This window comes from Oryctolagus cuniculus, chromosome X (assembly GCF_051225735.1).
Source record: "Oryctolagus cuniculus isolate XC-2025 breed Fujian yellow rabbit chromosome X, ASM5122573v1, whole genome shotgun sequence".
Taxonomy (NCBI): Eukaryota; Metazoa; Chordata; class Mammalia; order Lagomorpha; family Leporidae; genus Oryctolagus; species Oryctolagus cuniculus.
Window position 1 is genome coordinate 32,124,865 of NC_142888.1, and position 27,222 is coordinate 32,152,086.

Sequence of the window (27,222 nt, forward strand, 5' to 3'; positions counted from 1 at the left end):
TTCATTGGGATTTCATCAATTTTTTTCCACTGATGTTCCCTGTCTGTTCCAGGATTCAGTCCATAGAACCACATCACATTTAGTTATCATGTCTCCTCCATCTCCTCTGGTCTGTGACAGTTTCTCAGTTTGTCCTTGTTTTATATTACTTTGACAGTCTTGAATACTATTGACTATCCCGTACAATTTTCCCCAGTCTGAGTTTGTCCATTGTTTGTCTTCTGAGTAGAGTGTAATTATGGTTTTGGGAGGAAATATACTGAGATGATGTGCTCATCTCATCACATTATTTTTAATTTTTAATTTTTATTTATTTATTTTTTTTTTTTTTATTTTTTGACAGGCAGAGTGGACAGTGAGAGAGAGAGACAGAGAGAAAGGTCTTCCTTTGCCGTTGGTTCACCCTCCAATGGCTGCCGCGGCCGGCGCGCTGCGGCCGGCGCACCGCGCTGATCCGATGGCAGGAGCCAGGAGCCAGGTGCTTTTCCTGGTCTCCCATGGGGTGCAGGGCCCAAGCACCTGGGCCATCCTCCACTGCACTCCCTGGCCACAGCAGAGGGCTGGCCTGGAAGAGGGGCAACCGGGACAGAATCCGGCGCCCCGACCGGGACTAGAACCCGGTGTGCCGGCGCCGCTAGGTGGAGGATTAGCCTACTGAGCCGCGGCGCCGGCTCGTCTCATCACATTATATCAGGGGACTTATCTTTTGATTTTAATGAGGTTTCTCCATTGTAAGATTACTATTTTCCCCTTTCACTATTCTGTTCTTGAAAGCAAGTCATTAAATATGGCCTGTCATTAAGACGACTAATGTTGGGCAGTGATTATTCTTTACCTCCTAAAGGGAAGAGTTACGATCAAAGCTTCTATAATGAACAGAGAACAAGATGTGAGACTAAAGAGAACAAATGTCTGGCATTGAACAGAGACTGAGAACCTAGACACCAAGGCTAACATGGAAGGATCTAATCCCGTGGTAGAAAAAGAGTAGAAATAAAATGTTTTTCTCCTTTTTGATTTGGGTTTATTTTGCTCTTCCAGATTCTTAGACGTGTGCTTAGGTTATTGATTAATAATATATCTTACAAATGTCATTTAATAATATTTTTAGGAAATATTTATCTCCATTAAAGTTATTTAATGATTCATATCAATACAGATTCATAGATATTTATTTTTGCTTTGGGTTATGATCTGTTGTGATTTGAACAAGATTTTACTCCCCAAAGTCATGCAGATCTTTAACCCCTAAGTCTAAGTTAACAGTTAATGGATTAATATTAAGGGTTAATAGATTAAGGGTAAAGACTTGATCCAACTATGGTATCTGAAAATGGGGCCTTTTGGAAGTGATTGGGTTTGATTAGATTGCTAAGGTAAAGTTCCATGAGCAAATCATGATGGCTGGGGCCGGTGCTGTGGCGCAGTGGGTTAACGCCCTGGCCTGAGGCTCCAGCATCCCATATGGGCGCTGGTTCTAGTCCCGGCTGCTCCACTTCTGATCCAGCTCTCTGCCATGGCCTGGGAAAGCAGTAGAAGATGGCCCAAGTCCTTGGGCCCCTGCACCCACATGGGAGATGGTGGGGGGGTGGGGTTGGAGAGGAAGCTCCTGGCTCCTGGCTTCAGATTGGCACCAACTGAGGAGTGAACCATTGGATAGAAGAACTCTCTCTCTGCCTCTCCTCTCTCTGTGTAACTCTGACTTTCAAATAAATAAATCTTTAAAAAGAAATCATGATGGCTTTATGAAGAGAGACACACAGACATGGAAAAAACCTGTTCCCTCTCTCTGTTTCCTCTCATGTGATCATTCTTCTGCCATTCACGTAACCATTCTTCTGGCTTCACAAGATGCCTAAACCAATGGATTGTGAATTTACCTGATCTTGGATTATGATCCTCCCAAACTATAAACTAAAATAAACTTTCTTCCTTCCTTCCTAAGTTGTTCCCCTCAGGTATTTTTTTTAAAGATTTATTTATTTATTTGAAAGAGTTACACAGAGAGAGGAGAGGCAGAAAGAAAGAGAGGTCTTCCATCACCTGATTCACTCCCCAGTTGGCCACAACGGCCAGAGCTGCACCAATCCGAAGCCAAGAGCCTCCTCCGGGTCTCCTACGTGGGTGCAGGGGCCCAAGGACTTGGGCCATCCTCCACTGCTCTCCCAGGCCATAGCAGACAGCTGCATCAGAAGTGGAGCAGCCGGGACATGAACTGCGCCCATATGGGATGCTGGCGCTTCAGGCCAGGGCGTTAACCCACTGCGCCTCAGCACCAGCACCCCTAGCATGTATTTTAAAGAAATAAAAAACTAATACATAGTCCAATACTACTACATAATTTAATTTGTTGTTCAAATTGTTTAAGTCAGTGAAATCATCTCTAATGTTGTCTTTTGAATTCCATTGACTTCTCCTAGTTTTATTATTTTCTTCCCTCTTGCTTTGGGTTTATTTTGCTCTTCTAGATTTTTGGGATGGGTGCATAGGTTATTAATTTTAGATTTTTCTTCTTTTCTTAATAGTTTTAGTGCTATAAATTTTTAACTTTGTTTTAGCTGATCACATTGATTTAGATGTTTATTTTTTTCTTTCAATTTAACATGTTTTTAATTTCTGTGAGACTCCTTTCAACTGTGGACTATTTAGGAGTATGTTGTTTCATTCCCAAGTGTTTGGAAACTTTCCTACTGCCTTTCTGGTACTTACTCTAGTTTGAGTCCATTTTTGTCAGAGAACATAGTCTATATGTGTTCAACTCTTTTCTATTCATCGAAGTTTATTTTTTAGCCTATAATATGGTTTATCTTGGTGAACATTCCATGGGCCCCTGAAAAGAATGTATATTCTGCTGTTGTTGGGTCCCTTTGGCTGATCATGTTCTTCTGTATCCTCAATGGTTTTCTGCTTAGAAGTTTTAGCAGTTGTTCAGAGAGGCCTGTAAAAGTCTCCAGTTGTAATTGTGGATTTACCTGTTTCTCCACTCAGTTCTGTCACTTTTGCTATATGTATTTTGCAGCTCTATTGTTAGGTGCATACACACTTGAGATTACTGTGTATACCTGGTAAGTTGACGCTTTTGCATATTGTAATACCCTTCTTTGTCTTTGGTAATTTCATTTGCTCTGAAGTCTACACTATTTTTATTGTAACAGCTGAAATGAAACCCTGGAACTTGCTCTATCTGTGACAAAGTACAAAGCAGATGAACACATGAGAAGGCAATTTTAGAAAATAAAAGTTTATCAGAAAGGAAAGATAAGAAACTCCTGTGAATATAGCCAGGAAGGGAGAGTTTCACTGTTTTCTTGTGCTAGGGGCTTATGAGTAAAACATCAAACATTTCTTACAGAACAAAAAAAAAACTCTATTTGGGGTCCTGTCTGGGAAGTTATTTCTCTTCACCATACTCCTGAGACTGGTCACAGGCAACTCCAGCCACAGGCCTTGTACGTGGCCTGAATCCAGAGCCTGCTTTTCTCCTGACTAATCAACGAAATTCTTTATGTCTCCTTCATTATCAAACTTGCTTCTTAGCTCAGACTGGTTTCTCAGCTAGGTTAAGAAAATTTTCCAAATTACTAAGGGGCCTTTTGTCCTCTCTGCCTTCCTACGATTTTTGTTCTGACTCCTTTCAGTATTAATATAGTTTCTGGATTTCTTTTGATTCATGATTTCATGAAATTTTTTCATCCATATACTTTCAATCTATATATATTTTGAATTAAGTTTCTCATAAATGATATAGAGTTGAGTCATTTTAAAAATGTACTGTCATGGTCTTCTGGTTAGTGTATTTAAACTATAACTGTTGGTGTAATTTGGCTTAAGTCTGTCATTTTACTGTTTATTTTTTATTTGTTCTTTGTTTTGTTGGTGTTCGTTCTCATTCCTCTGTTTTATTTTTCGCCTCTCTGTGGATTACTCACAATTTTTGGCATTCCATGTTGATTTGTCTGTAGTAATTTTTGAGTGTATATCTTTGTGTAGTTATTTGCTTCCTGCTCTTGGTATATTCTCTTTTACATATATAACTTATCATTCTCCTGATCTCTCATTTTACCACTTATAGTGACATGTAACTACTTTGCAACAATTTAATTTAGATCACCTCTATAATTGTCTTTTTTAAAAAAGATTTAGTTAGTTATTTGAAAGGCAGAGTTGGGTGGGGGGACTTCTGTCTGCTAGTTCACTCTGCAAATGGCCAAAGGAGCTGGGATGATCTGAAACCAGGAGTCAGAAGCTTCCTCTGGGTCTCCCACGTGGGTGCAGGGATCCAAGGACTTGGACCATCTTCTGCTGCTTTCCCTGGCACATTAGCAGGGAGCTGGATGGGCAGTGGAGCAGCCAGGACTCAAACCAGAGCCCATATGGGATGCCAGTGCTGCAGGAGGCAGCTTTACTTGCTACACCACAGCGCCGGCCCCTGTAATTGTCTTACATATTTTATCTACATTCATTGAGAACCACATTAGATATTTGCTTCTAACCATCAAAGTTTTATCCAGCAAAGGATAGTTTATTTACCCATATTTGTCCTCTATTCTTGATGTTTCAGTTTTCCTTTATGTTTGAAGAAATTCCTTTATCCATTCTTTTATATTTTTTCCTTAAATTCGCTTTAAATTTTTTTAATACTCAATACTTATACATTTTATGAGGTACAGTGAAATATTTCAAAATATATACAAAGTGTAAACCAAACTAGGCCCTGGACTGGGGGCTAAAGCCTGGAGCCAGAAATTCAATCCAGGTCTCCCATGTGAATAGTAGGAACCCAGTTAATTATGCTGTTATTGCTGCCTCTCAGGTTCCACATTAGCAGGAAGCTGGTGTCAGGAGCAGAACCAGGTATCAAACCCAGGTATTCCAATATGGGATTCAGGTATCTCAACTAGTGTCTTAATCATTAGGTCAAACACCCATCCCCTAGGTATGGATTTCTTTAGGGTATGTTAAGCTTTCTAAATTTGCAGTTATGTTTTCCTCCCAAGTTTGGGAGATTTTCAGCCATTATATCTTCAGCTATTTTTTCAGTTCCACTTTATTTCTTTTCTCCTTTTGTCATTTAAATTACATAAATGTTAGATCTTTTGTTATTTTCCCACAGATCCCTCAAGTACTCCCCACCATCAGTTGAGTAATATCTTTTCTTGTTTACTGGTTCTTTCTTTTGTTTTTTTTTTTTTTTTTTTTTTTTTTTGACAGGCAGAGTGGACAGTGAGAGAGAGAGACAGAGAGAGATAGGTCTTCCTTTGCCGCTGGTTCACCCTCCAATGGCCGCCGCTGCAGCCGGCGCACCGCGCTGATCCTGGCAGGAGCCAGGAGCCAGGTGCTTTTCCTGGTCTCCCATGGGGTGCAGGGCCCAAGCACCTGGGCCATCCTCCACTGCACTCCCTGGCCATAGCAGAGAGCTGGCCTGGAAGAGGGGCAACCGGGACAGAATCCGGCGCCCCAACCGGGACTAGAACCCGGTTTGCCGGCGCCGCAAGGTGGAGGATTAGCCTATTGAGCCACGGCGCCGGCTCTGGTTCTTTCTTTTGTTGAGTCTATTCTTTAATTGAAACCAACCCAAAAGTGTGTTATTTCCATTGTTAATATCCCATTCTAAAATTTCAATTTAGTTATTCTTTCTTTCCTCTGCTTCTTTGCTGAGACTTTTTGGGTTTCTTTGTTTGCCTGTTCTTTCAAAAGTGTTTGTGGGGGTACACAGCATTTAAGATGCTGCTTATGGTACCCACAGCCCTTATCAGAGTACCTGCTTTAAGGGATGGCTGCTCTATTTCTGATCCAGCTTCCTGCTAATGCACACTCTGGGATGTAGCAGATGATAGCTTAAATACTTGGGTCACTGCCACCTACATGGGAGACATGGATTGAATTCTGGGATGCCGGCTTTAGCCTGACCCAGTTCTAGCTGTTGCAGGCATTTGTGGAGTGAACAAGTAGATGGGAGGTCAGTTTCTCTCTCTCTCTCCCTCTCCCCCAGCCCCTCTCCCTCCCCCTGCATTTCATATAGAATGAAAATTAATTAATTTAATTAATATTTAAAAGTATTTATAATTTCTCATTGAAGCATTTTTATCATAGGTGCTGAAAAATTCTTGTTAGGTAATTCTGATATCTGTGTCATCCTGGTGTTAGTACCTATTGATTGTCTTTTCTCATTTCTAGATCTTAGTGTGGCGAAAGATTTTCTAGTGTATTCTGGACTTTTTGGGTATTATGTTATAAAACGCTGAGTCTTATTTAAATCTTCTCTTTTATCAGACTCATGCCTTAACTGGGCCAGTGGAGAAAGAGGATGTTGACTCATTACCACTAATTCCAGAATGCCTAGACTCCCCATCCTCATATCTCTCTGGGAAGTAGAGGAGTCTCATACTACTTAGTAGGGAAATCCTACTTTGTTTTTTTACTGGGAAATCCTCACTTTGTTGGCTTCACTGATAGTGGGAGGTGTGGTAGTGGTAAGGGGTATACTACTGATGGGTACAGATGACAGCCCAGGCTTCCTCCCTGTACTCTATTAATGCTACATTGAGGAGGAGGGACTTTTTTTTTTTTGACAGGCAAAGTTAGACAGTGAGAGAGACAGAGAGAAAAGTCTTCCTTCCATTGGTTCACCCCCCAAATGGCCGCTATGGCTGGCTGCGCCGATCCGAAGTCAGGAGCCAGGCACTTCCTCCTGGCCCTCCCATGCGGGTGCAAGGCCCAAGCACTTGGGCCATCCTCCACTGCCTTCCCGGGCCACAGCAGAGAGCTGGAATGGAAGAGGGGCAACTGGGACAGAATCCGGTGCCCCAACTGGGACTAGAACCCGGGGTGCCGGCACTACAGGCGGAGGATTAGCCAAGTGAGCTGCAGCGCCGGCCCGAGGAGGGACCTTTAAGGTGGTATCCATTGATACCATATTAACCCTGTAAAAACATTTTTTACATCTGAAATATAATTCTCATAGCATATAATTCACCTATTTAAATGTATAATTCAGTGAGTTTTAGTATGTTCAGAGTTGTGTTATCATCATCAGTCTAAATTTAGAACCTTTTTAATCACTCCAAAAAGGAACCTTTTACCTATTATCAGTTACTCCCCAATCTCCTTAGCCCTAGTCCCTGACAACCACTAATCTTTACATCACTATGAATCTACCTATTCTACATATTTCATATAAATGAAATCATATAATATGTGGCCTTTTGTCGCTGGCTTCTTTCACTTTGCATGATGTTTTCTAGGTTCATCTCTGTCATAGCATGTACCAGTACCTCATTTCTTTTTATGGCTGGATAGCATTACATTGTATAAATATACCACATTTTATTTATCCATTCATCAGTTAATGGGCATATGGATTGTTTCCATTTTTTTAGATATTATTGGTAATTCTGCTATGAACATTCATGTATGAGTCTTTATGTGGACATATGTTTTCAGTTGTCTTGATCATAACACCTAAGAGTGGAATTGTTTAGTCATACAGTAATTCTGTTTAACCATTTGAGGAACTGCTAGGCTGTTTTCGGAAGCAGATTGATCATTTTTCAGTCCCATGAGCAATGCAGCAGGGCGTTTCAAATTTTGTTGCCATGGACACCAGAAACCATAATTTCTTCTAGTGACCTTGTTTTATCTCGCCTCTTGGCTTAGGTAGGATCTTTTTATGCTTGTCCTCAGAGATATTCTGTTTCTTGCAGCAGTCCCAGCTGTTAGCCAGTTATTACTGGAGACTTTAGCATGGCAATAAAGTATGAGGTAGGGGCAGCATTCTCTAATACTCTGATAAAGTCTCAGTGTATAGTAGTCCTCAGTCTAGGGCTTGGGATGGGGTAGATGGTCTTTAGGCTAGAGCTTTTATGCTCTTGCTCCCTGTTCCCCTGCCTGCCAGCAGCAGGTATCCTCTGGTGTTCTCAATCTTTGTCCTTGAGATTTCCACTTCTAATAGATTGACTCCCTTTCCCCTCACAACCCCACCCCACTGGTGCTAGATAACACAGGGAGGCTGAAACTGGCCCCAGCAGTAGTATTGCCCTTACTTGATAACCTTCCCCTGCAGATAAAGCTTTTCACGTTCAGGAAGGGCCCATGGCTGTAGGCACCAGGAACCCAGATAGCACCACTCAAGGAGCTTTCTCCAAGTATTCTCTGCCTCCCCCATTTCCCTGTGTGAGTCTAGTTAGGTTCCAGGAGAGAAAGTGTACAAGAGAGTGGGAATCACCTATGGCTACAGCCCTAGCTCAGCCTCTAATAATTTGGCAAATTTCTAGTTTAATGTCATTTGCCCCAGGTAAGCAAAGCTCTATCTCATCTTCCCCTGCAGACATCTGTCTCTCTTTGAGTTGGCCACTTGTTCTGTGACTTCTCTGATGGATTCACAAAAAGTTATTAATTGGATGCCTGTCCTGCTTTTTTCTTTCTTTTAAGATGGGAATATCTTTTTTTCTGATTCAGTGGGTCTAAGGTAAAATTGGAAGTCTCAAACCTTATGTTTTTACTGGGAATTAGACATTGGCATATGACATAAATAAACTTCTTTCCTGGGGCTTAATTTCTTAAATTGCTAGGTATGTATTTTCTTTGCTAGTGTATCAGTGTGATTTTTAGGCATGCCTCACTCTGATTTATCCTCTAGAGAAGAGTTTCCTAGAGTATGTGAATCCCAGCTATGAGTAAGGGACTTTGTGTACCTTGTGAAAATTGTATACAAATTTCTTTACATCACATGTTTGTCTAGATACATCTTATTAAATGTGATACATCTTATTAAATCCTGTGAAAGGATTAGTACTGAATTTCAGTAGGTGAACAATGGCAGTCTTGCAAGGCTACCAGAATAAACTGAGTTGTACAAATCTCTACTCAAACTGAAATGCATTTGGTTTATGTACATATCTTCCTTATGTGACATTGAATTCATCCATTTCAGTATGACACCTAATTTTTCTTTGAATCCTTAGCATCAGAACAATTGGTATTCAGGAAGTATTAATTTATTATAAGAACACAGTACTTAATAGTTTCTGTTCTTTTTTGTTGGCTTTCAGATGCTGGAACTATGACTTTGGAGATACAAGGGTACAAAATAACAAAAGGAATGGTCTTTTATTATAGAAACAAGTATTAAAGGTCACAAAATGACATAATTAGCATATTGTATAGGATTAGAGATGTTCCACTAATAAAAAGCTGGTTCTCACAAATAAAAAAAATTAGCATTGACATAAAATTTTAAAGGAAGGTCCAGTCGTAGTTTCTCCATCTTAAGAAGACATAAAATAAAAAGGGAAGGGTCATATATAACCTAAAGTAGAACAAAATAAGAAGTCATTGACCTCAACACAGGACGCAGTAATTGTGTTCCTTTCACTACATTACATTACATCCTGAAGAGTAGTGTTTGATTTCTTATTAAAAACTACTTTTACATTTATTTTTTAATTTTGGCTTAACATGTAATACTCGCACATTTTTAAGTGATACAGTACATACATGCATACTTACACATAGACTAAACCAACCATACCAGGCAACCAGCCTTTTCCATTTCCTTATCTTTACTTTGTGTTCAGAATCTACAGATTTTGAAACATATATTCTTTTTTTAAGATGTTTTTATTTGAAAGGCAGAGTAACAGAGATATAAGGAAAAGGAGAGCTTCTAACTACTGGTTCACTCCCTAAATGGCCATAAGATCCAGAGCAGGGCCAGGCCAAAGCGAGGAACTTGAAACTCCATCATAGTGTCCCACATGAGTGACAGGGCCCAAGCACTTGCGCCATCTTCCTCTGCTTTCCCAGGCACACTAGCAGGGAGCAGCTGAGACTCAAACCCATGGCCATGTGGGATGCCGTCATTGCAAGTGGCAGCTTAACCCACTGTGCTACGACCCAGGCCCGTTGAAGGGTATATTCTTACATGAATTTTTTTTTTTAAAGATTGATTTGGAAGACAGAGTGACAGAGAGAAGTAATCACAAAGACAGGGAAAGAGAATCTTAGGTTTGCTGGTTCACTCTCCAAATTGCCTCAGCAGCTATAACTCGGTCAGGCTGAAGCCAGGAGCCAGGAACTCTATCTAAGTCTCCCATGTGGGTAGTAGGTATTCAGTACTTGGGCCACCATCCACTGCCTTCCCAGGTTCATTAGCAGGGAGCTGGATTAGAAGCTGAGGAGCCAGAACTCCAACCAACACTGATATGGAATGCCAGCATTGCAAACTTTAGCTTAATCTGCTGGACCTTTATATGAATTTTCTTTTTTTTCTCTGGGCTAGTATCCTTCATCTGATTCTCAAAAGGACCATACTCTTATTAAAATGTTTTTTTTTAAGATTTATTTTTAAATTTATTTGAAAGAGTTACAGAGAGAGGTAGAGACAGAGAGAGAGAGGCCCTCCATCTGCTGGTTCTCTCCCCAAATGGCTGCAACAATCTGGCGCTGAGCCAATCCAAAGCTAGGAACCAGGAGCTTCTTTCATGTCTCCCATGTGGGTACAGGGGGACTTGGGCCATCCCCCGCTGCTTTACCAGGTGCATTAGCAGGGAGCTGGATCAGAAGTGGAGCAGCTGGCACTCATATGGGATGCTGGTGATGTGGGCCAGGGCTTTAACCCTCTGTGCCACAGCACTGGCCCCCTAAAGATGTTTTTTAAAAACCAAATTTCCTAGAAAAAGCACATATTTTAAAAATTTTCCATTCTCTCTCAAAAGCCAGGATATTTACCTAATATTAGTCCAGTCTATAAAATCTGTCAACCTGTCTTAAAGGATTGACTGTATGTCATCTGTAGTCCTGGAGTCTTATTTGTTACTACCCAAGACTTCCATTACAACAGAGCAAGAACTCATATATTTTAATTCATGGGAGAATACTATATACCCTCAAGTATAGCCTGTTTTCATCATTTTCCCTATATTTCTAATAAGCTTGATTATTTGGTTTTCTGACCTACAGCAGGTAAAAAGCACTAAGTTGCAAGTGCACACTTATTGCACAGAAAGGAACATTGAGGGAAGGAAGAATAACTTGAAAGACAAACCTCAAATGTCATCTCTTGTGTGAGAACTGCCCAGATCTTCATATCAGATGGGATTGCTCTCTCTCCTTCATTACCAGGATGCAAACATCTCTTTGGTACAGGGTAAGGGGAATAATCCAACTTACCTAAGCAACCCAAAATACATTGCTATATTGTAATTGATGTTCCAGTTGGTATCAACCTCAAGCCATCAAAAATGTTATTTATGATTTCTAAGAAACGTAGAATTATTTTAAATTTCTAAATTTAGAAATTGAATACATTTTTCTTCATTGGAAAAAGCATTATGGAATATAATGTCTGTTTTAAGTGGTTGATTCTTTTAGATTACCTGAAAATCTTCTGTTGTTATCTTTGATTAAATATAGTTATCATGTTTGCAGCTGTTTTACAGTTTTGGGTTAACACATCAGTTTGTAGTCAGTTACATATAGATTCAGATACAAGTGAATATGAATCAAAATTGATCAGTCTCCCTGCTTCATTGATACTGACAAGACACTGTTTCCCTTTGTGTTGTATAGGAAATAAATGTTTTGACTTTTCCTCTGAGTAATGTACACAGATGTTCAGACTAGCTATACTTTAAGAAATTGCCCACTGAGAGATGTTAATAAGAACAATAAAAACCAGAGTTGTTTGTGAAGAGCATTTTCATTTTGTGGCTCTGGCAGGTTAAGCACTGATGGTCTCATTGAATTTATAGTGAGGCCTCCTTTGTTTTGCAAGCAACTGAGAGGCCAGATGCACACGCAGTGTTGGACTTGGCATAGCTTTTAGACTGTATGTTAGCCTGTGAATCCCCTCATTGACCACAAATGAGCAGTTATCTGATAAGTACAAAGCCTTTTTGTTTCAGGAGCTTTTGGGAAAACTATCAGTGCATATAAAATAGACACACAATTAAGAACTTGTAAAACTTCACAACTTCATTATCCATAAAGGTCAGTGTCAACATCCAGATCCCTCATTCATTATCTTTCATGTAACAACAAATGGCCATGTTCTATTTTGTGAACTTTCTGCATTACCTTGTAGACTGTGGAATTTTTTAACTTTCTTGATGGAACCTTGTGTCTGAGAGCCAAGGCACACATGTTTTAGTTGAGCTATAAACTCATCTCTCTTATCCCGTCAATAATTACTTTATGGACTAGATAAAAGACCTCAGCCATATACTTCTTTCTACTTTTAGAACAAAAACAGACTAGGATGATAGTAATAAGATAATGACATCTAGCGTTTATTTAGTAATTACTATGATCCCAGACCACTCCCTTTAATCATTACCACCTATGAGGTGAGTGTTATTATTATTACCATTTTACAGATGAGTAAACTGAGATACAGAATTTAGAAAGCTAGCCAAAAGCTCTAAGTAGTGAAACCAGTAGAACAATCCAGGTAGTCTGTCCCAGAACTCATATTCCTTTCTCTAAAAAAATTTAACTATATGTAACATTTGCCTGATTGAAATAACAGAAACTATAAAACGAAATACACTCATAGAGATCCAGCTTTTGTCTTTCTCCCTTTTATGGTTTGACTGTGTCACCCAAAGTTCATATGCTGGAAACTCAATTCCCAATGTGACATTGTTGGTGGTTAGGGGCCTAATAAGAGGTGACTAATATTGGAGGAGTGAGATAGTTATCATCAGAGTGGATTTGTTATAAAAGCGAATTTGGCCCTTTTTTAAATAAGATTTATTTATTTATTTATTTGAAAATCAGAGTTACACAGAGAGAGGAGAGGCAGAGAGATAGAGAGAGGCAGAGAGAGAGGTCTTCCACCTGATGGTTCACTCCCCAATGGGCTGAGCAACAGCCGGAGCTGCGCCGATCCAAAGCCGGGAGCCAGGAGCCTCCTCCGGGTCTCCCACGCGGGTGCAGGGGCCCAAGGACTTGGGCTATCCTCCATTACCTTCCCAGGCCATCGCAGAGAGCCGGATCGGAAGTGGAGTATCCAGGTCCCGAACCGGCGCCCATATGGGATGCTGGCGCCTCAGGCCAGGGCATTAACCTACTGTGCCACAGCGCCAGCCCCATCGGCCCTTTTTTTTAAGATTGATTTTTTTGCTTATTTGAAAGGCAGAGTTACAGAGAGAGGAAGAGGAGAGAGAAAAAGAGATTGAGAGAGACCTCTCATCTGCTGTTCTACTACTCAAAGGGCTGCAATGGCCAGAGCTGGTCTGGTCTAAAATCAGAAGCCAGGAGCTTCTTCCAGGTCTCCCACATGGGTACAGGGGCCCAAGCACTTGGGCCATCTTTCACTGCTTTCCCAGGTATATTAGCAGGGAGCTGGATTGAAAGTGGAGCAGCAGGGTCTTGAACGAGCACCCATATGGGATGCCTGCGTCACAGACTGCTACACTACAATGCCAGCCCTGAGTTTGGCCCTTTCTTGCTCTAGTCTTCTCTTTTCCCTTCTACCATCGGAGTACTCTGCACAAATACCCTTGCCAGATGTTGGCACCATGCTCTTGGGCCTACCAGCTTCAAGAACCATAAACCAAATCTCTGTTGTTTATGAAGTACCTAGCCTCATGTATTCTGTTACAGCAATAGAAAACAGACTAAGACTCTCTCCTCCCTGCTTTCTTCTCCCACTGCAGTTTTCTTTAAAAATTTTGGTTTATCCTTTCATTATTTCATCAAAATATGTACAAATTTGTTTTCAGACTACTGTATGTGTATAAAACTCACATCATTGACAAAGATATACTGTAGCTGATTTGTTTGCATTCAGTTTAAAACCTTAATAGAGGGCCGGCACCGTGGCTCACTAGGCTAATCCTCCACCTAGCGGCGCCGGCACACCGGGTTCTAGTCCCGGTCAGTTATGTCCCGGTTGCCCCTCTTCCAGGCCAGCTCTCTGCTATGGCCCGGGAGTGCAGTGGAGGATGGCCCAAGTGCTTGGGCCCTGCACCCCATGGGAGACCAGGAGAAGCACCTGGCTCCTGGCTTCGGATCAGCGCGGTGCACTGGCCGCAGCACGCTGGCCGCGGCAGCCATTGGAGGGTGAACCAACGGCAAAAGGAAGACCTTTCACTCTGTCTCTCTCTCTCTCACTGTCCACTCTGCCTGTCAAAAAATAAAAAAAAAAACCTTAATAGATGCTTTTTCTTATCAGAAGCAGGTTCATGAGACTAGTTTAGTAAGTATATTTCATATCACGTTGCAGATAGCTGCCTGAGTGCTGAACTTACATTCTGATCCCCTCTTCAACATTTTATATTCTGCCTCATGCTTGAGAGCTTTGACTTATACAAGAAGATAAGGCAGACCCTTGTTCTTTGCCTTTAGTTAAAATGCTTCTCTAGAAAACTTGAATCTGATGCTGTTTAATCTGACTAGCTTGTAAAATTGAAAATGGGTTTATCATATAAGTCTACTTTTTTTTCTCTAAAGAGAAAGGGAAAATTATAGTCATTGGATTTAGCTTTCATTTGCTTAAGAAAAACAAGTGTAAGTTGGATGGTGTTCTGCAGTCTTTGTCTAGAATCTTTAAGTTAATCTTCTGTTTGATAAATATGTGTATTAGTTCCCTAAGGCTGCCATAACAAATAACAAAAAACTAGGTGATTTAGAACAGCTGAAATTTATTCTCTCACAGTTCTTTCTGAAGGCCAGAAATTCAAAATTAGCCACTCTGTGCCTCCTCCCTCGACTTTAGAGGAGAGTCTATTCTTTGTAGTTGTCAGCATTCATTGATTTACTAATCAATCATTTGATCATTGCCTACTTGTCTTCTGTCTCAAATCTCCCTTAGCCCTCATCCTATAGAAACATTTATCATTGGATTTGGGGCCCACCTAAATATTCCAGAATCATCTCTTCATCACAAAATCCTTAATTTAATTACATCTGCAAAGACCCTTTTTCCAAATAAGGTAACATCCACAGGCTCTGGGAATTAGGATGTAGACATCTTTTGGGAGGGGCTACCAGTCAACCTATTAGACTATGTTTCCAGGCCACTTGAACAAATTTTTTTTTTTTTTTTGGACAGGCAGAGTGGATAGTGAGAGAGAGAGACAGAGAGAAAGGTCTTCCTTTTGCCGTTGGTTCACCCTCCAATGGCCGCCACGGCCGGCGCAGCGCACTGTTCCGAAGGCAGGAGCCAGGTGCTTCTCCTGGTCTCCCACGGGGTGCAGGGCCCAAGCACTTGGGCCATCCTCCACTGCACTCCCGGGCCACAGCAGAGAGCTGGCCTGGAAGAGGGGTAACCGGGACAGAATCCGGCGCCCCAACCGGGACTAGAACCCGGTGTGCCGGCGCCGCTAGGTGGAGGATTAGCCTAGTGAGCCGCGGCACAGGCCTGAACAGATTTTAATAAGCAGATATATCAAGTATAAAGACATGGTTTATGCTATGTGATTAGCTGGTACATTATTAAGATAAAACCATGATTTGGCACACAATTTATTTTGTAAAGAGTATCACTTGGAAAATAATAAAATATTTTAAGATGTTGACAAATAATTGGCTCTAGTATTCTTTCCAAATTGAAAGTAGAATTTCCCACAGCACCATCTTTTCCCAAAGACAATGATTTAGCACTATTATTGTCACCACTACTTAACCACTGGCCCATTAAAAGCACTCTAGTAATTTATAAAAATGGTTTGGAGTGTTGAGCAAAATGGTGATTCAGTGTCTCCCACAAGTCACACAGAACATTCAGCTCTGTGCAAAACATGTTAAATGAATATGTGTGATCCCTTCTTACTTATGCAAAGCATTATGTAATAAACCACCAGTTTTTGTTTCCTGTAGACTTAGCTTTCTCCCTGTGTAACATCCAATTAACTTTAATTGTCCAGGGTTCTTGGTAGGAAGGTCATTTTATTGCCACCTGGCCACCAGCATGTTTATGGTGGATTTCCTTCTCTACTTTGTTCTAGTCATATTATTCTAAATCTTCCCTAAGTAAAACCAGGAAGCATTTCCAGAGTTGTCCTGCAAAGTAGCAAATACATTAAACCCTTATGCATTTAAATGGCACCATTTGATTTTAAGATAGTTTAGTCCTTTTGTTAGATGTTATTTATTTATTTGAAAGGCAGAGTTACAGAGAGGCAGAGTGAGAGAGAGAGAAAGGTCTTGCATCCACTGGTTCGCTCCCCAGATGGCCACAATAGCCAGAGCTGTGCTGATCAGCAGCAAGGAGCTTCTTCCGGGTTTCCTAAGCGTGTGCAGGGGCCCAAGGACTTGAGCCATCTTCTACTACTTTCCCAGGCCACAGCATAGAGCTGGATGAGAAGTGGAACAGCCGGGACTCGAACTGCCCATATGGCAAACTAGCATTATAAGGCAGCAGCTTTACTCACTACACCACAGTGCCAGCCCCTGATAGTTGAGTCTTATACTCTGTGAAATATCGTTTTAAGTAGAACTGCACTCATTGAGAATTGTTTTATTAGATCATGCTCCTTAACTCTACTTTCATTTTACACAGAACTTGGACAGTATTACCCCTTAGAGGACCTTTATAAGCATTAAAGGCTAATGTGTTTGCTTGGTAGCATGTCTTCCATTGATTTTCTAGAAATGGGGACATATTTATCTTCAACTTGAAAGTAGTATGATTTTTAATAGTAGAGATTAGTATGTGAGGCACAGACCAGTCTATGCATCCTTTTGTGTGAAAGTGTATTCCTTTATTGTTTTAATGTTAACTGGGTCTTCATCACTGAAGTCATTCTCAGGTTAGCTTAAGAACTCAAAATGTTGGGGCCGGCGCAGTGGCTCACTTGGTTAATTGTCCGCCTGTGGCGCCAGCATCCCATATGGGTGCCAGGTTCTGTCCCGGTTGCTCTTCTTCCAGTCCAGCTCTCTGCTGTGGCCCGGGAAGGCAGTGGAGAATGACCCAGGTGCTTGGGCCCTGCACCCGCATGGGAGACCAGGAGAAAGCACCTGGCTCCTGGCTTCGGATTGGTGTAGTTCCGGTCATAGGGGCCATTTCGGGGGTGAGCCAACGGAAGAGAGACCTTTCTCTTCTGTCTCTCTCTCTCACTGTCTAACTCTATCTGTCAAAGAAAAAAAAAAAAACTCAAAATGTACTTATTTTGTTGAAAAGACAGAATCATTAAGCTGAAACTGACACAGCTGTTATACAGTCACATTTTCAGACTGGTGAGCTTTATTTCTATGCCCCTTAATTACTCAAATGCCCATTAAACTAGAGGATAACACAAGTCTAAGGTGTCGCCTACCCCTGATGTTCAGATTTTCCACACTACTCAGGCTCACTTCCAAGGATAAGGTTTGGGCTCTCACTGAGAATCTCTTGGCTGCCACATCATTCCTATCCTCCTCACCTCTGAGGAGTTCAATAATAGTGATAAAAACTGATAAGCCAGATAGTAAAAGGTTAAAATGAAATTAAGGGAATTTTTTAAAGCTCTGAGTATAAAAGTTAACAACTAGAATAAAATTACAAACCTTCCTCAATTAAAAAAAATACGGAGGCAGGCAGTTGGTCTAGTGGTTGAGATGCCAGTTGGGATGTCTGTCCCATTGGAGTGCCTGGTTTGATTTCCAGCTCTGGCTCCTAGTTTTAGCTTCCTGCTAATGTGAACTCTGAAAGGCAGCACTGATGGCTCAAATAATTGTGCTCCTTCCATACAAGTGAGAGACCTGGTTGTAATTCCCTGCCCCTGGGCTATATTTACGCACGTGCAGGCACATGCACACCCTCAAACACAGCCATTGCAGGCATTTGGGGGAGAGAATCAGCAGATGGGAGCACTCAGTCACTCTCGTGTGTCTACCTCTCAGATAAATAAATAAAAGTAAAGAACACACATCTGGCATAAAAATAAGTATAGCAGATATGATATACATAATTATAAAATATGAGAGACCAAACACAATCATACCAATAAAGTCAATGAGCCTAGCACCTTTAAAAATACTTTCATTTTGATTCACAAAAGAAAATCCAACTATATGTTATATAATAGAGACACCTGTTTAGAAAGGATAAAAATAAAGAGACAAATAAAGGTATATCAGGAAAATGGAAGGAAAAATAGCAGGAATAGTGATCTTAATATCAATGAAAGATCAGTGAAATTAGAACTGAAGCCCAAAAGACAAAGTAGGAGGAGCCAGTGTTATGGCATAGTGGGTAAAGGCACCAGCTGCTACACTGTCATCCCATATCGGTGCCAACTCGAGTACCAGCTGCTCTACTTCTGATCCAGCTCCCTGCTAATGCACCTGAAAAAGGAACGGAGGATGGCCTAAGTCCTTGGGGCTTTGCAACCATGTGGGAGACCCAGAAGCTCCTTGCTCTTGGCTTTGGTCTGGCCCAGCCCTGGCTATTGTGGCAATTTAGGGAGTAAACCAGCCAATAGAAGATTTCTCTGTTCGTAACTCTGCCTTTCAAGTAAATAAAATAAATCTTCAAAGAAGAAGACAAAGTAGGAGACTTAATACAAAAGGCTATTCTCCATGAAGATATGATACTTTCCAGTATTTATGTAGTGAATAACATACTACCCATCTTTATGAAGCAAAAGCTATAGGAGTGGAAAGACTCAAAGAAACACACTATTCATAACACCTCTTGCAGTATCAGACATATTAAATAAGCAAAATAAATAAGGAAATAAAAGATCTAAATAACAAAAACAGTAAGGTGATTCTGGTGAATATCTAGCAAATTCTACACCTTGATTTTAAATACAATAGATGATGTACTTTGTCAAAAGCATATGGTGCATACACAAAATATGATCAAGTGTTAAGACCAAAAGAAAACATCAGATAATTTCCATTAAGTAGACATAAACAGTACTTTTACTATAATACAGTAAAATCAGAAATTAATAGCAAAAATAAGTCCTCCAACATGGAAATTTTAAAACCTATTATACCACTGTATGGTGAAAATGAGAAAACAGATTGAAATTATAATGTTTTTAAAAAGAATGACAATGAAAACATTACAACTTAGATTCTTGTTTCATATCATAATTTAACAGTGAGAAGAAGACAAACATTGTTCATCCTACTCTTTATTTTATACCAAGAAGCTTAGTATTTATTTTATTTTTTTTAAAGATTTTATTTATCTGAGAGGCAGAGTTACAGACAGAGAGGGAGAGACAAGAAGTTCTTCCATCTGCTGGTTCACTCCCTGAATGCCTGCAACAGCTGGAGCTGAGCCGATCTGCAGCCAGAAGCCAGGAACTTCTTACAGGTCTCCCACACTGTGCAGGGGCCCAAGTACTTGGGCCATCTTCCACTGCTTTCCCAGGCCATTAGCAGAAAGCTGGTTTGGAAGAGGGGCAGCTAGGACCCGAACTGGTGCCCATATGAGATGCTGGCACTGCAGGCAGGGGGGCTTAGCCTACTATGCCACAGTGGCAGCCTCATTGTTTTATTTTTTAAGTTTTATTTATTTTATAGAAAGAGATGGAGATCTTCCATCCTCTGGTTCATTTTTTTTTTTTTTTTTGACAGGCAGAGTGGACAGTGAGAGAGAGACAGAGAAAGGTCTTCCTTTTTGCCGTTGGTTCACCCTCCAATGGCCGCCGTGGCCGGCGCACCGTGCTGATCCGATGGCAGGAGCCAGGTGCTTCTCCTGGTCTCCCATGGAGTGCAGGGCCCAAGCACTTGGGCCATCCTCCACTGCCTTCCCAGGCCACAGCAGAGAGCTGGCCTGGAAGAGGGGTAACCGGGACAGAATCCGGCACCCCGACCGGGACTAGAACCCGGTGTGCTGGCACCGCAAGGCGGAAGATTAGCCTAGTGAGCCACGGCGCCGGCTCTGGTTCATTTCTAAAATGCCACAAAAGTCAGGCAGAAACCAGGAGCCAGGAACTACATCCAAGTCTCTCACATGGATGGCAAGAACCCAAGTAAGTCATCTGCCTCCCAGATAGGTTGGCAGGAAGCTAGATAGGAAGCGCGGAGGAACCAGGACTCAAACCAGCATTCCAATGTTGGGCCGCTGGCATCCCAACTGGCAGCTTAACCTGCTGAACCACAATGCCTGTCCCTACCTGTTCTTGATAAGTTTATCTGCAAAGAAAGAAAACTGTTTCATTCTCAGTGTTTCTAATGTAATTACAATATGTTAAATATTCTGTTTTTCCTTTCTCTATACATTTATAGCCAGCAGTAAGAGTTTCTGTCATTTTGAAAAAAAATTTAAAGATCACAAAACAGCCATAATTTTTTCCCATAAGATGGATTTTCATGGTTTCAATATGCATGATATTTATGATCCTACACTGCTGTTCAAAGTGGGACTGACTATACTTTGTATGTCTCTGTGCAAATAAATTTGAAAACCTAGATAAAATAGATAACCTCCTTTGGAAATAGATTACTAAAGTTGACCCATTAGAAGTAGAAAACTTAAAGAGATCAATTTCCATAGAAGTAGAGAAAATGAGTGAGGAATTAGCCCACAAAAGAATCACCAAGTCCAGATGGTTTCACAGAGATCATATAGTCCCAATAATTCTCAGGTTATTCTAGAGCCTTAGTAAGGAAGGAAAATGTCATAATTCCTTTTATCAAACACATGTAACACTAAAGTATACTCTAACCTTATATAAATTACAAAAAAGAAAATTACAGATCAGTGTTATTCATGAATATGGCCCCAAAAATACTAAATAAAATATTAGAAAGTGGAATGTAATAGCATACTAAGAAAATAATGCACCATGACCAAGTATTGTTCATCCCAGAAATAGAAGTCTCATTCAATGTTAGGAAATCTAATAATACCATACACTATATTAATATACATAAGGAAAAATAAATTATTTCAATATATACTGAATAAGCCTTTAACAGATTTAATACCCAGTCGTTAAAAACATTAAGATAGCAGTTGTAATATACTTTCTTTTTAATATTTACTTTATGTATTTGAAAGCATAGTTAACAGACAGAGGGGGAGAGACAGAGAGGTCTTCAGTCCACTGGTTTACTCCCCCAGATGGCTGCAATGGCCGGGGCTGGGCCAGGCTGAAGGTAGGAGCCAGGAGTTTCTTCCAGGTCTCCCACATGGAAGCAGGGAGCTGGATCAGAAGTAGAGCAGTAAGGACTCAAACCGGCGCCCGTATAGGATGCTGGCACTGCAGGTGGAAACTTAACCCACTACATCACAATGCTGGCCCCTGTGATATTTTCTTAAGATTATAAAATACATATATTATAGTTCTGAATCTAATATTTAATGGGGAACCATCTTCCTCTTAAATTTACACTAGTTTCAGAAAGAAAACAGGCGTGCCCACTATCTCTGTTACTAGTCAAAATGTTAGTAGAGGTAATAGCCGTGCAATTAAAAATAAAAGAAATCAATTAGAAATACAAGACTAAATGAAGAGGATGCAAAATTCTATTTGTAGCCAGGGCTATGGCGCAGCAGGTTAACGCCCTGGCCTGAAGGCTGTCATTTACACATGGGCGCGAACCAGCTGCTCCTCTTCCCATCCAGCTCTCTGCTGTGGCCTAGAATAGCAGTAGAAGATGGCCCAAGTCCTTGGGCCCCTGCACCCGCATGGGAGACCCGGAGGAGGCTCCTGGCTCCTGGCTTCAGATCAGTGCAGCTCCAGCCGTTGCAGCCATCTGGGGAGTGAACCATCGGATGGAAGACCTCCCTCCCTCCCTCCCTCCCTCTCTCTCTCTCTGCCTCTCCTCTCTCTGTGTAACTCTGACTTTAGAATAAATAAATAAATCTTTTAAAAAATTCTATTTGCAGGTCATACAGTAGTATATCTGGAAAAATGTAGAAAATCAATGGTAAAACTAATTGAAACAGTAAAATAATTGAATAAAATTATGGAATAAGAAGTCAATATATAAAAGTAAATAACTTTTTTTAAATATTTATTTATTTGAAAGGCAGAGTTACAGAGAGAGAGAGAGAAAGAGAGAGAGAGAGAGAGAGGTCTTCCGTCTGCTGATTCACTCCCCAAGTGGCCACAACGGCCAGAGCTGCGCATATCCAAACCCAGGAGCCAGGTGTTTCCTCCAGGTCTCCCATGCGGGTGCAGGGGTCCAAGCACCCGGGGCCATCCTCCACTGCTTTCCCAAGCCACAGCAGAGAGCTGGACTGGAAGAGGTGCAACCAGGACCAGAACTGGCACCCACATGGGATGCCGGCACCACAGGCAGAGGATTAACCTAGTGCGCCACAGTGCCCGCCCCGTAAATAACTTTTATAATCAGTTAAGAATATAACTCTGCCTAGGGCATGTTGTAGTATTAAAAATGAAGGAATTGGGGCTGGCGCTGTGGCACAATGGGTTGACGCCCTTTCCTGAAGCGCCAGCATCCCATATGGGCGCTGGTTCTAGTCCTGGCTGCTTCTCTTCTGATCCGCCTCTCTGCTATGGCCTGGGATAGCAGCGGAGGATGGCCCAAGTCCTTGGACCCCTGCACACATGTGGGAGACCCGGAGGAGGCTCCTGGCTCCTGGCTTCAGATCGGCGCAGCTCCGGCCATTTGGGGAGTAAACCAGCAGATGGAAGACCTTTCTCTCTGTCTCTACCTCTCTCTCTGTATCTCTTTCAAATAAATAAATTTAAAAAAAGAAGTTAAGGAATTGGGGCTGGCACTGTGGTGTAGCGGGTTAAAGCCCCAGTCTGCAGCACCAGCATCCCATATGGGTGCTGGTTGGAATCCCAGCTGCTCCTCTTCCAATCCAGCTCTCTGCTATGGCCTGGGAGAGCAGAAAATGGCCCAAGTCCTTGGGCCCCTGCATCTGCAAGAAAGACCGGGAGGAAGCTCCTGGCTTTGGATCAGCCCAACTCTGGCCATTGCAGTCATTTGGGGTGTGAACCATCAGAATGGAAGACCTCTCTCTCCCTGGCTCTACCTCTCTCTGTAACTCTGTCTTTCATATAAATAAAATAAATCTTCAAAAAAATTAAGGAATTGTTCAAAAAAGGATGGGACATGCCAAAAGAGAGAAGACACCAATCTGAAAGCAATCCCTGTGGCCAAAGATGGAATAATTTGAACAATAAAATAACAGTGATCCTGAATTACCTAGAAAATAAAATAGATATCCATGAGCCTGTAATGATAGAAATAAATAATTACATAAATAAATTCGGGTTAAGGGATAGATCTTTATTTATTTATTTTGAGTATGACACAGTTTACATTTTAAAACTACAGGGGCCGAGACCCATGCTGTGACAAAGTAGGCTAAGCCTCCGCGTGTGGTTCCAATATCCTGTATGAGCGTAGGTTTGTGTCCTGGATGCTGTTCTTCCAGTCCAGCTCTCTGGTTATGGCCTGGGAAAGCAGTGGAAGATGGCCCAAGTGCTTGGGCCCCCAAACACACATGTGAGAGATCTGAAAGAAGTTCCTGACTCTGGGCTTTGGCCTGGCCCAGGCCTGGCCATTGTAGTCATTTGGGGAGTGAACCAGCAGATGGAAGATGTCTGTCTCTTTGTATCTTCCTCTCTCTGGGTAACTCTGACTTTTAAATAAGTAAATATTTTTTTAAAACTACAAAATATATTTTAAAAATACATACACATTTGCTAAAAGTATAAAAACAAAAATGGAATACCAAAGAATTAAGGGATAGATCTTTATTATAGAGAAGTTTCCATTAATAAACATGGAAGGAATGATGGACATATAAGGTCACCGTTAGAACAGTAATAATGGGGCTAGCACGTGGCATAGTGGATAAGGCCACCACCTACAGTGCCAGCAACACATATGTGTGCCGGTTCAAGTCCCAGCTGCTCCACTTCTGATCTAGCTCTCTGCTATGGCCTGGGAAAGCAATGGAAGATGGCTCAAGTGTTTGGGCCCTGCTCCCACATGGGAGGCTCAAATGAAGCTCCTGGCTCCTAGCTTTGACCATTGCAGCCAGTTGGAAGTGAGCCAACAGATGGAAGACACCTCTCTCTCTCTCTCTCTCTCTCTCTCTCTCTCTCTCTGCCTCTCTGTAACTCTGCCTTTCAAATAAATAAATCTTTTCTAAAAAAACAACAGCAATAATTGTGCAAGCATATATCCACCAATGGACACTAAAATTAGTTCATGGCAACTTGAAGAGAAATAGGATATTTTTGTAGTCTCTCAAGACATTTAACTTTTTAAAATGGAAATACAATAACCTAACAACATGAATCTGCCTGAACCAAGTGATTGAGTTTAATATAACCAGCAATTGCCGTCAATATCATAGATCTCTGATATAATGGAATGGGAAGGACACAGCAGCATTTCTGTTTTATTCTTGCTAAAAATGAGTCATCTCAATCTTGTCATGAGAAAACATCAGACAAACCCAAACTGGAGGGATATACTACAAAATACATGACACATACTCTTCCAAAATGTCAAGATCATAAAAACAAAGACTGAGAAACAGTCATGAATTAGTGGATACTAAAGAGACATGACAATTAATTATGATGTGCGATTGTGTGGGTTCAGTTCTAGAACAAAAGACATTAGAGGGGAAACTAGTAAAATTTCAATAAAGCCTGTATTTAGTTAATAGTATAGCCATGGTAATTTCCTGATTTAGGTAATGGTACTCTGTAAGATGTTAATATTAAAGAGGAGACTAAATGAAGTCTGTGTGGGAACTGTGTGTTATTTTTGTAACTTCTCTTCTCAATAGGTCTCGAAATATAAGTACATAATTTTTTAAATTATAGCTAAATAATTAGTAGATACTTGCTGCTTAATTTAGGAGAATTAAGAATTGTTCATTTTGGGGCTGGCACCGTGGCACAGTAGGTTAATCCTCCGCCTGTGGCACCAGCATCCCATATGGGCACTGGTTCTAGTCCTGGCTGCCCTTCTTCCAATCCAGCTCTCTGCTGTGGCCTGAGAAAGCAGTAGAAGATGGCCCAAGTCCTTGGGCCCCTGCATCCACATGGGAGACTGGGAAGAAGCACCTGGCTCCTGGCTTCAGATCAGCGAAGCTCTGGCCCTTGCAGCCATCTGGGGAGTGAACCAACGGAAGGAAGACCTTTCTCTCTGTCTCTGCCTCTCACTGTCTGTAACTCTACCTCTCAAATAAATAAAAATCTTTTTTAAAAAATAATTGTTCATTTTATATAGACTGTTTTAAGATAACTTGAATTTATAATTTACATTTAAGTAGCCCCCCAAAAATAATTCATGAAGGATTCCTTTACCCTTTATTAAATCTAAAATAAGTTCACTTCCCTGTCAGTACTTCAAACCTTTTCAAGTAGAAGTTAATCATCTATCCATTTCGGAACTTGCAGACATTTCTCTTCTTTGAAGCAGACAGTAGGTGGGGATGGTCTTTTTAAATTGAATAATCTTAGGGGCCAGATGTTTGACACTGCAAGATTCTTTTTTTAGAAAAGATATATTCATTTATTTAAAAGGCAGAGTTACAGAGAGAGAGAGAGAGAGAGGTCTTTCATATGCTGGTTCACTCCTCAGATGCCCATAAGGGCCGGAGCTGCACCAATCTGAAGCCAGGAGCCAGGATTCTACTGTTTTCCCAGGTCATAGTAGAGAGCTGGATTGAAGTGTAGCAGCCAGAACTTGAACCGGCGCCCATATGGGGTGCTGACACTGCAGGCTGTGCCCTTACCTGCTACACCACAGCACTGGCCCCCACAGCAGGATTCTTGCATACCCTATCTGGAGTGCCTGGTTTCTTTCTTTAAAAAAAAAAAGATTGATTTTATTTATTTGAAAGAGTTACAGAGAGAGGTAGAGACAGAGAAAGGTCTTCCATCCGCTGGTTCACTCCCCAGATGGCCGCAACGGCCAGAGCTGTGCCGATCAGGAGCCAGGAGCCTTCTCCGGGTTTCCCATGCGGATGCAGGGGCCCAAGCACTTGGGCCATCTTCTACTGCTTTCCCAGGCCATAGCAGAGAGCTGGATCAGAAGAGAAGCAGCCGGGACTAGAACCAGCGCCATATGGGATGCCGGCACTTCAGGCCAGGGCCTTAACCCGCTGCACCACAGCGCCGGCCCCAGGAGTACCTGGTTTCAAGTCCTGCCTCTGCTGTCCATTCCAGCTTCTTGATGATGCACACCCTGGGAGGCAACAGGTGATGGCTTGAGTAGTTGGGTCCCTGCTACACAGATGGGAGACTTGGATTAAGTTCCTGGCTGTTGGCTTCAGCCTGGCTGAGCACTGGCTATTAGGAAACTTTGGGGAGTGAACCAGTGGATGGGAGATCTTTCTCTCTGTTTCATTTCCCTCTCTCTGTCTCTCTGCCTTTCAAATAAATAAAGTTTTTTTAAATGATATTACCCGATAGTAATGGTTTTCTCAAACTGTGTGCACTATCTTCCCAGGTATTCCGCAAGGACCTCATCAGTGCCATGAAAATTCCAGATTCTCACCACGTTAATCCTGACAGTTATTACCTCTTTGCGGATACATGGAAGGAAGAATGGGAAAAAGGAGTCCAGGTACCAGCCAATCCAGACAATGTTCCACAGCCTTCCCTCAGGTATTTGTATGCTTGCATCTTTGACTTAGGAAATGGATGCTTCAATGGTTATGTGTGTACTGCTTGGAGACTAATTACACATTTAAAATACAAAGTTACATACGATGTTCACCAATTCACAGAGACCAGTGGCAGATGATACCACACCATGACAGGTCAATAGTTAAAGTCAAGTTCATTTATTTAGGAACATAATATGTGCCCATTTATAGGATGAAATTATTTGAAGTCCATGTGCTCGCTTCGGCAGCACATATACTAAAATTGGAACGATACAGAGAAGATTAGCATGGCCCCTGCGCAAGGATGACAACGCAAATTCGTGAAGCGTTCCATATTTAAAAAAAAAAAAGAAATTATTTGAAGTCCAGTCTGAAATTATGGTAAGGTTTTAGAGACTAAGATTTCCAAGTGTAACTCAGTTATCAATAGTGTTTATTAGTCTTCAAAGAGAAACAGAGCATTAATTAATTAACATGGTTGGGAAGTTGCTTCAGTATGTTAGGGGCTGTATAGTAATAGTGTCTATAAATAGTGAACTAAAACAGAACTTATAAAAATGTGTAAACCCAAATGGAAGGGGATTACTAGAATAATTGGATTGACTATAAGCACATAGCCTTCATTTGCAGACTTGAGAAGAAAGTTGAAATAAGAGCGAGAGCTTTGGTTTTGATAAAGGAAGAGGGAAGAGGGAAGACATTCTGCCGAAGTAGTAAGT

General features: G+C 41.4%; 1 protein-coding gene and 1 non-coding gene across 13 annotated transcripts in view; both read left to right on the forward strand.

The window, feature by feature from the left end:
* Positions 1–27,222, forward strand: part of JADE3 (jade family PHD finger 3) — a 159,767-nt gene that overhangs the window by 80,912 nt on the left and 51,633 nt on the right. For 11 of the 12 annotated variants that reach the window (XM_051827043.3, XM_089324410.1, XM_089324411.1 and 8 more), the window contains one exon: positions 26,344–26,501. In XM_051827043.3, the coding sequence (XP_051683003.1) occupies positions 26,344–26,501 (158 nt within the window). Of the gene's footprint in view, positions 1–10,959; positions 11,147–26,343; positions 26,502–27,222 lie in introns of all 12 variants that reach the window. The other variant, XM_089324414.1, reaches the window with a different exon arrangement.
* On the forward strand, positions 26,736–26,843 carry LOC127485108 (U6 spliceosomal RNA). The gene has a single exon (XR_007912282.1). It is a non-coding gene; the product is annotated as a U6 spliceosomal RNA (small nuclear RNA).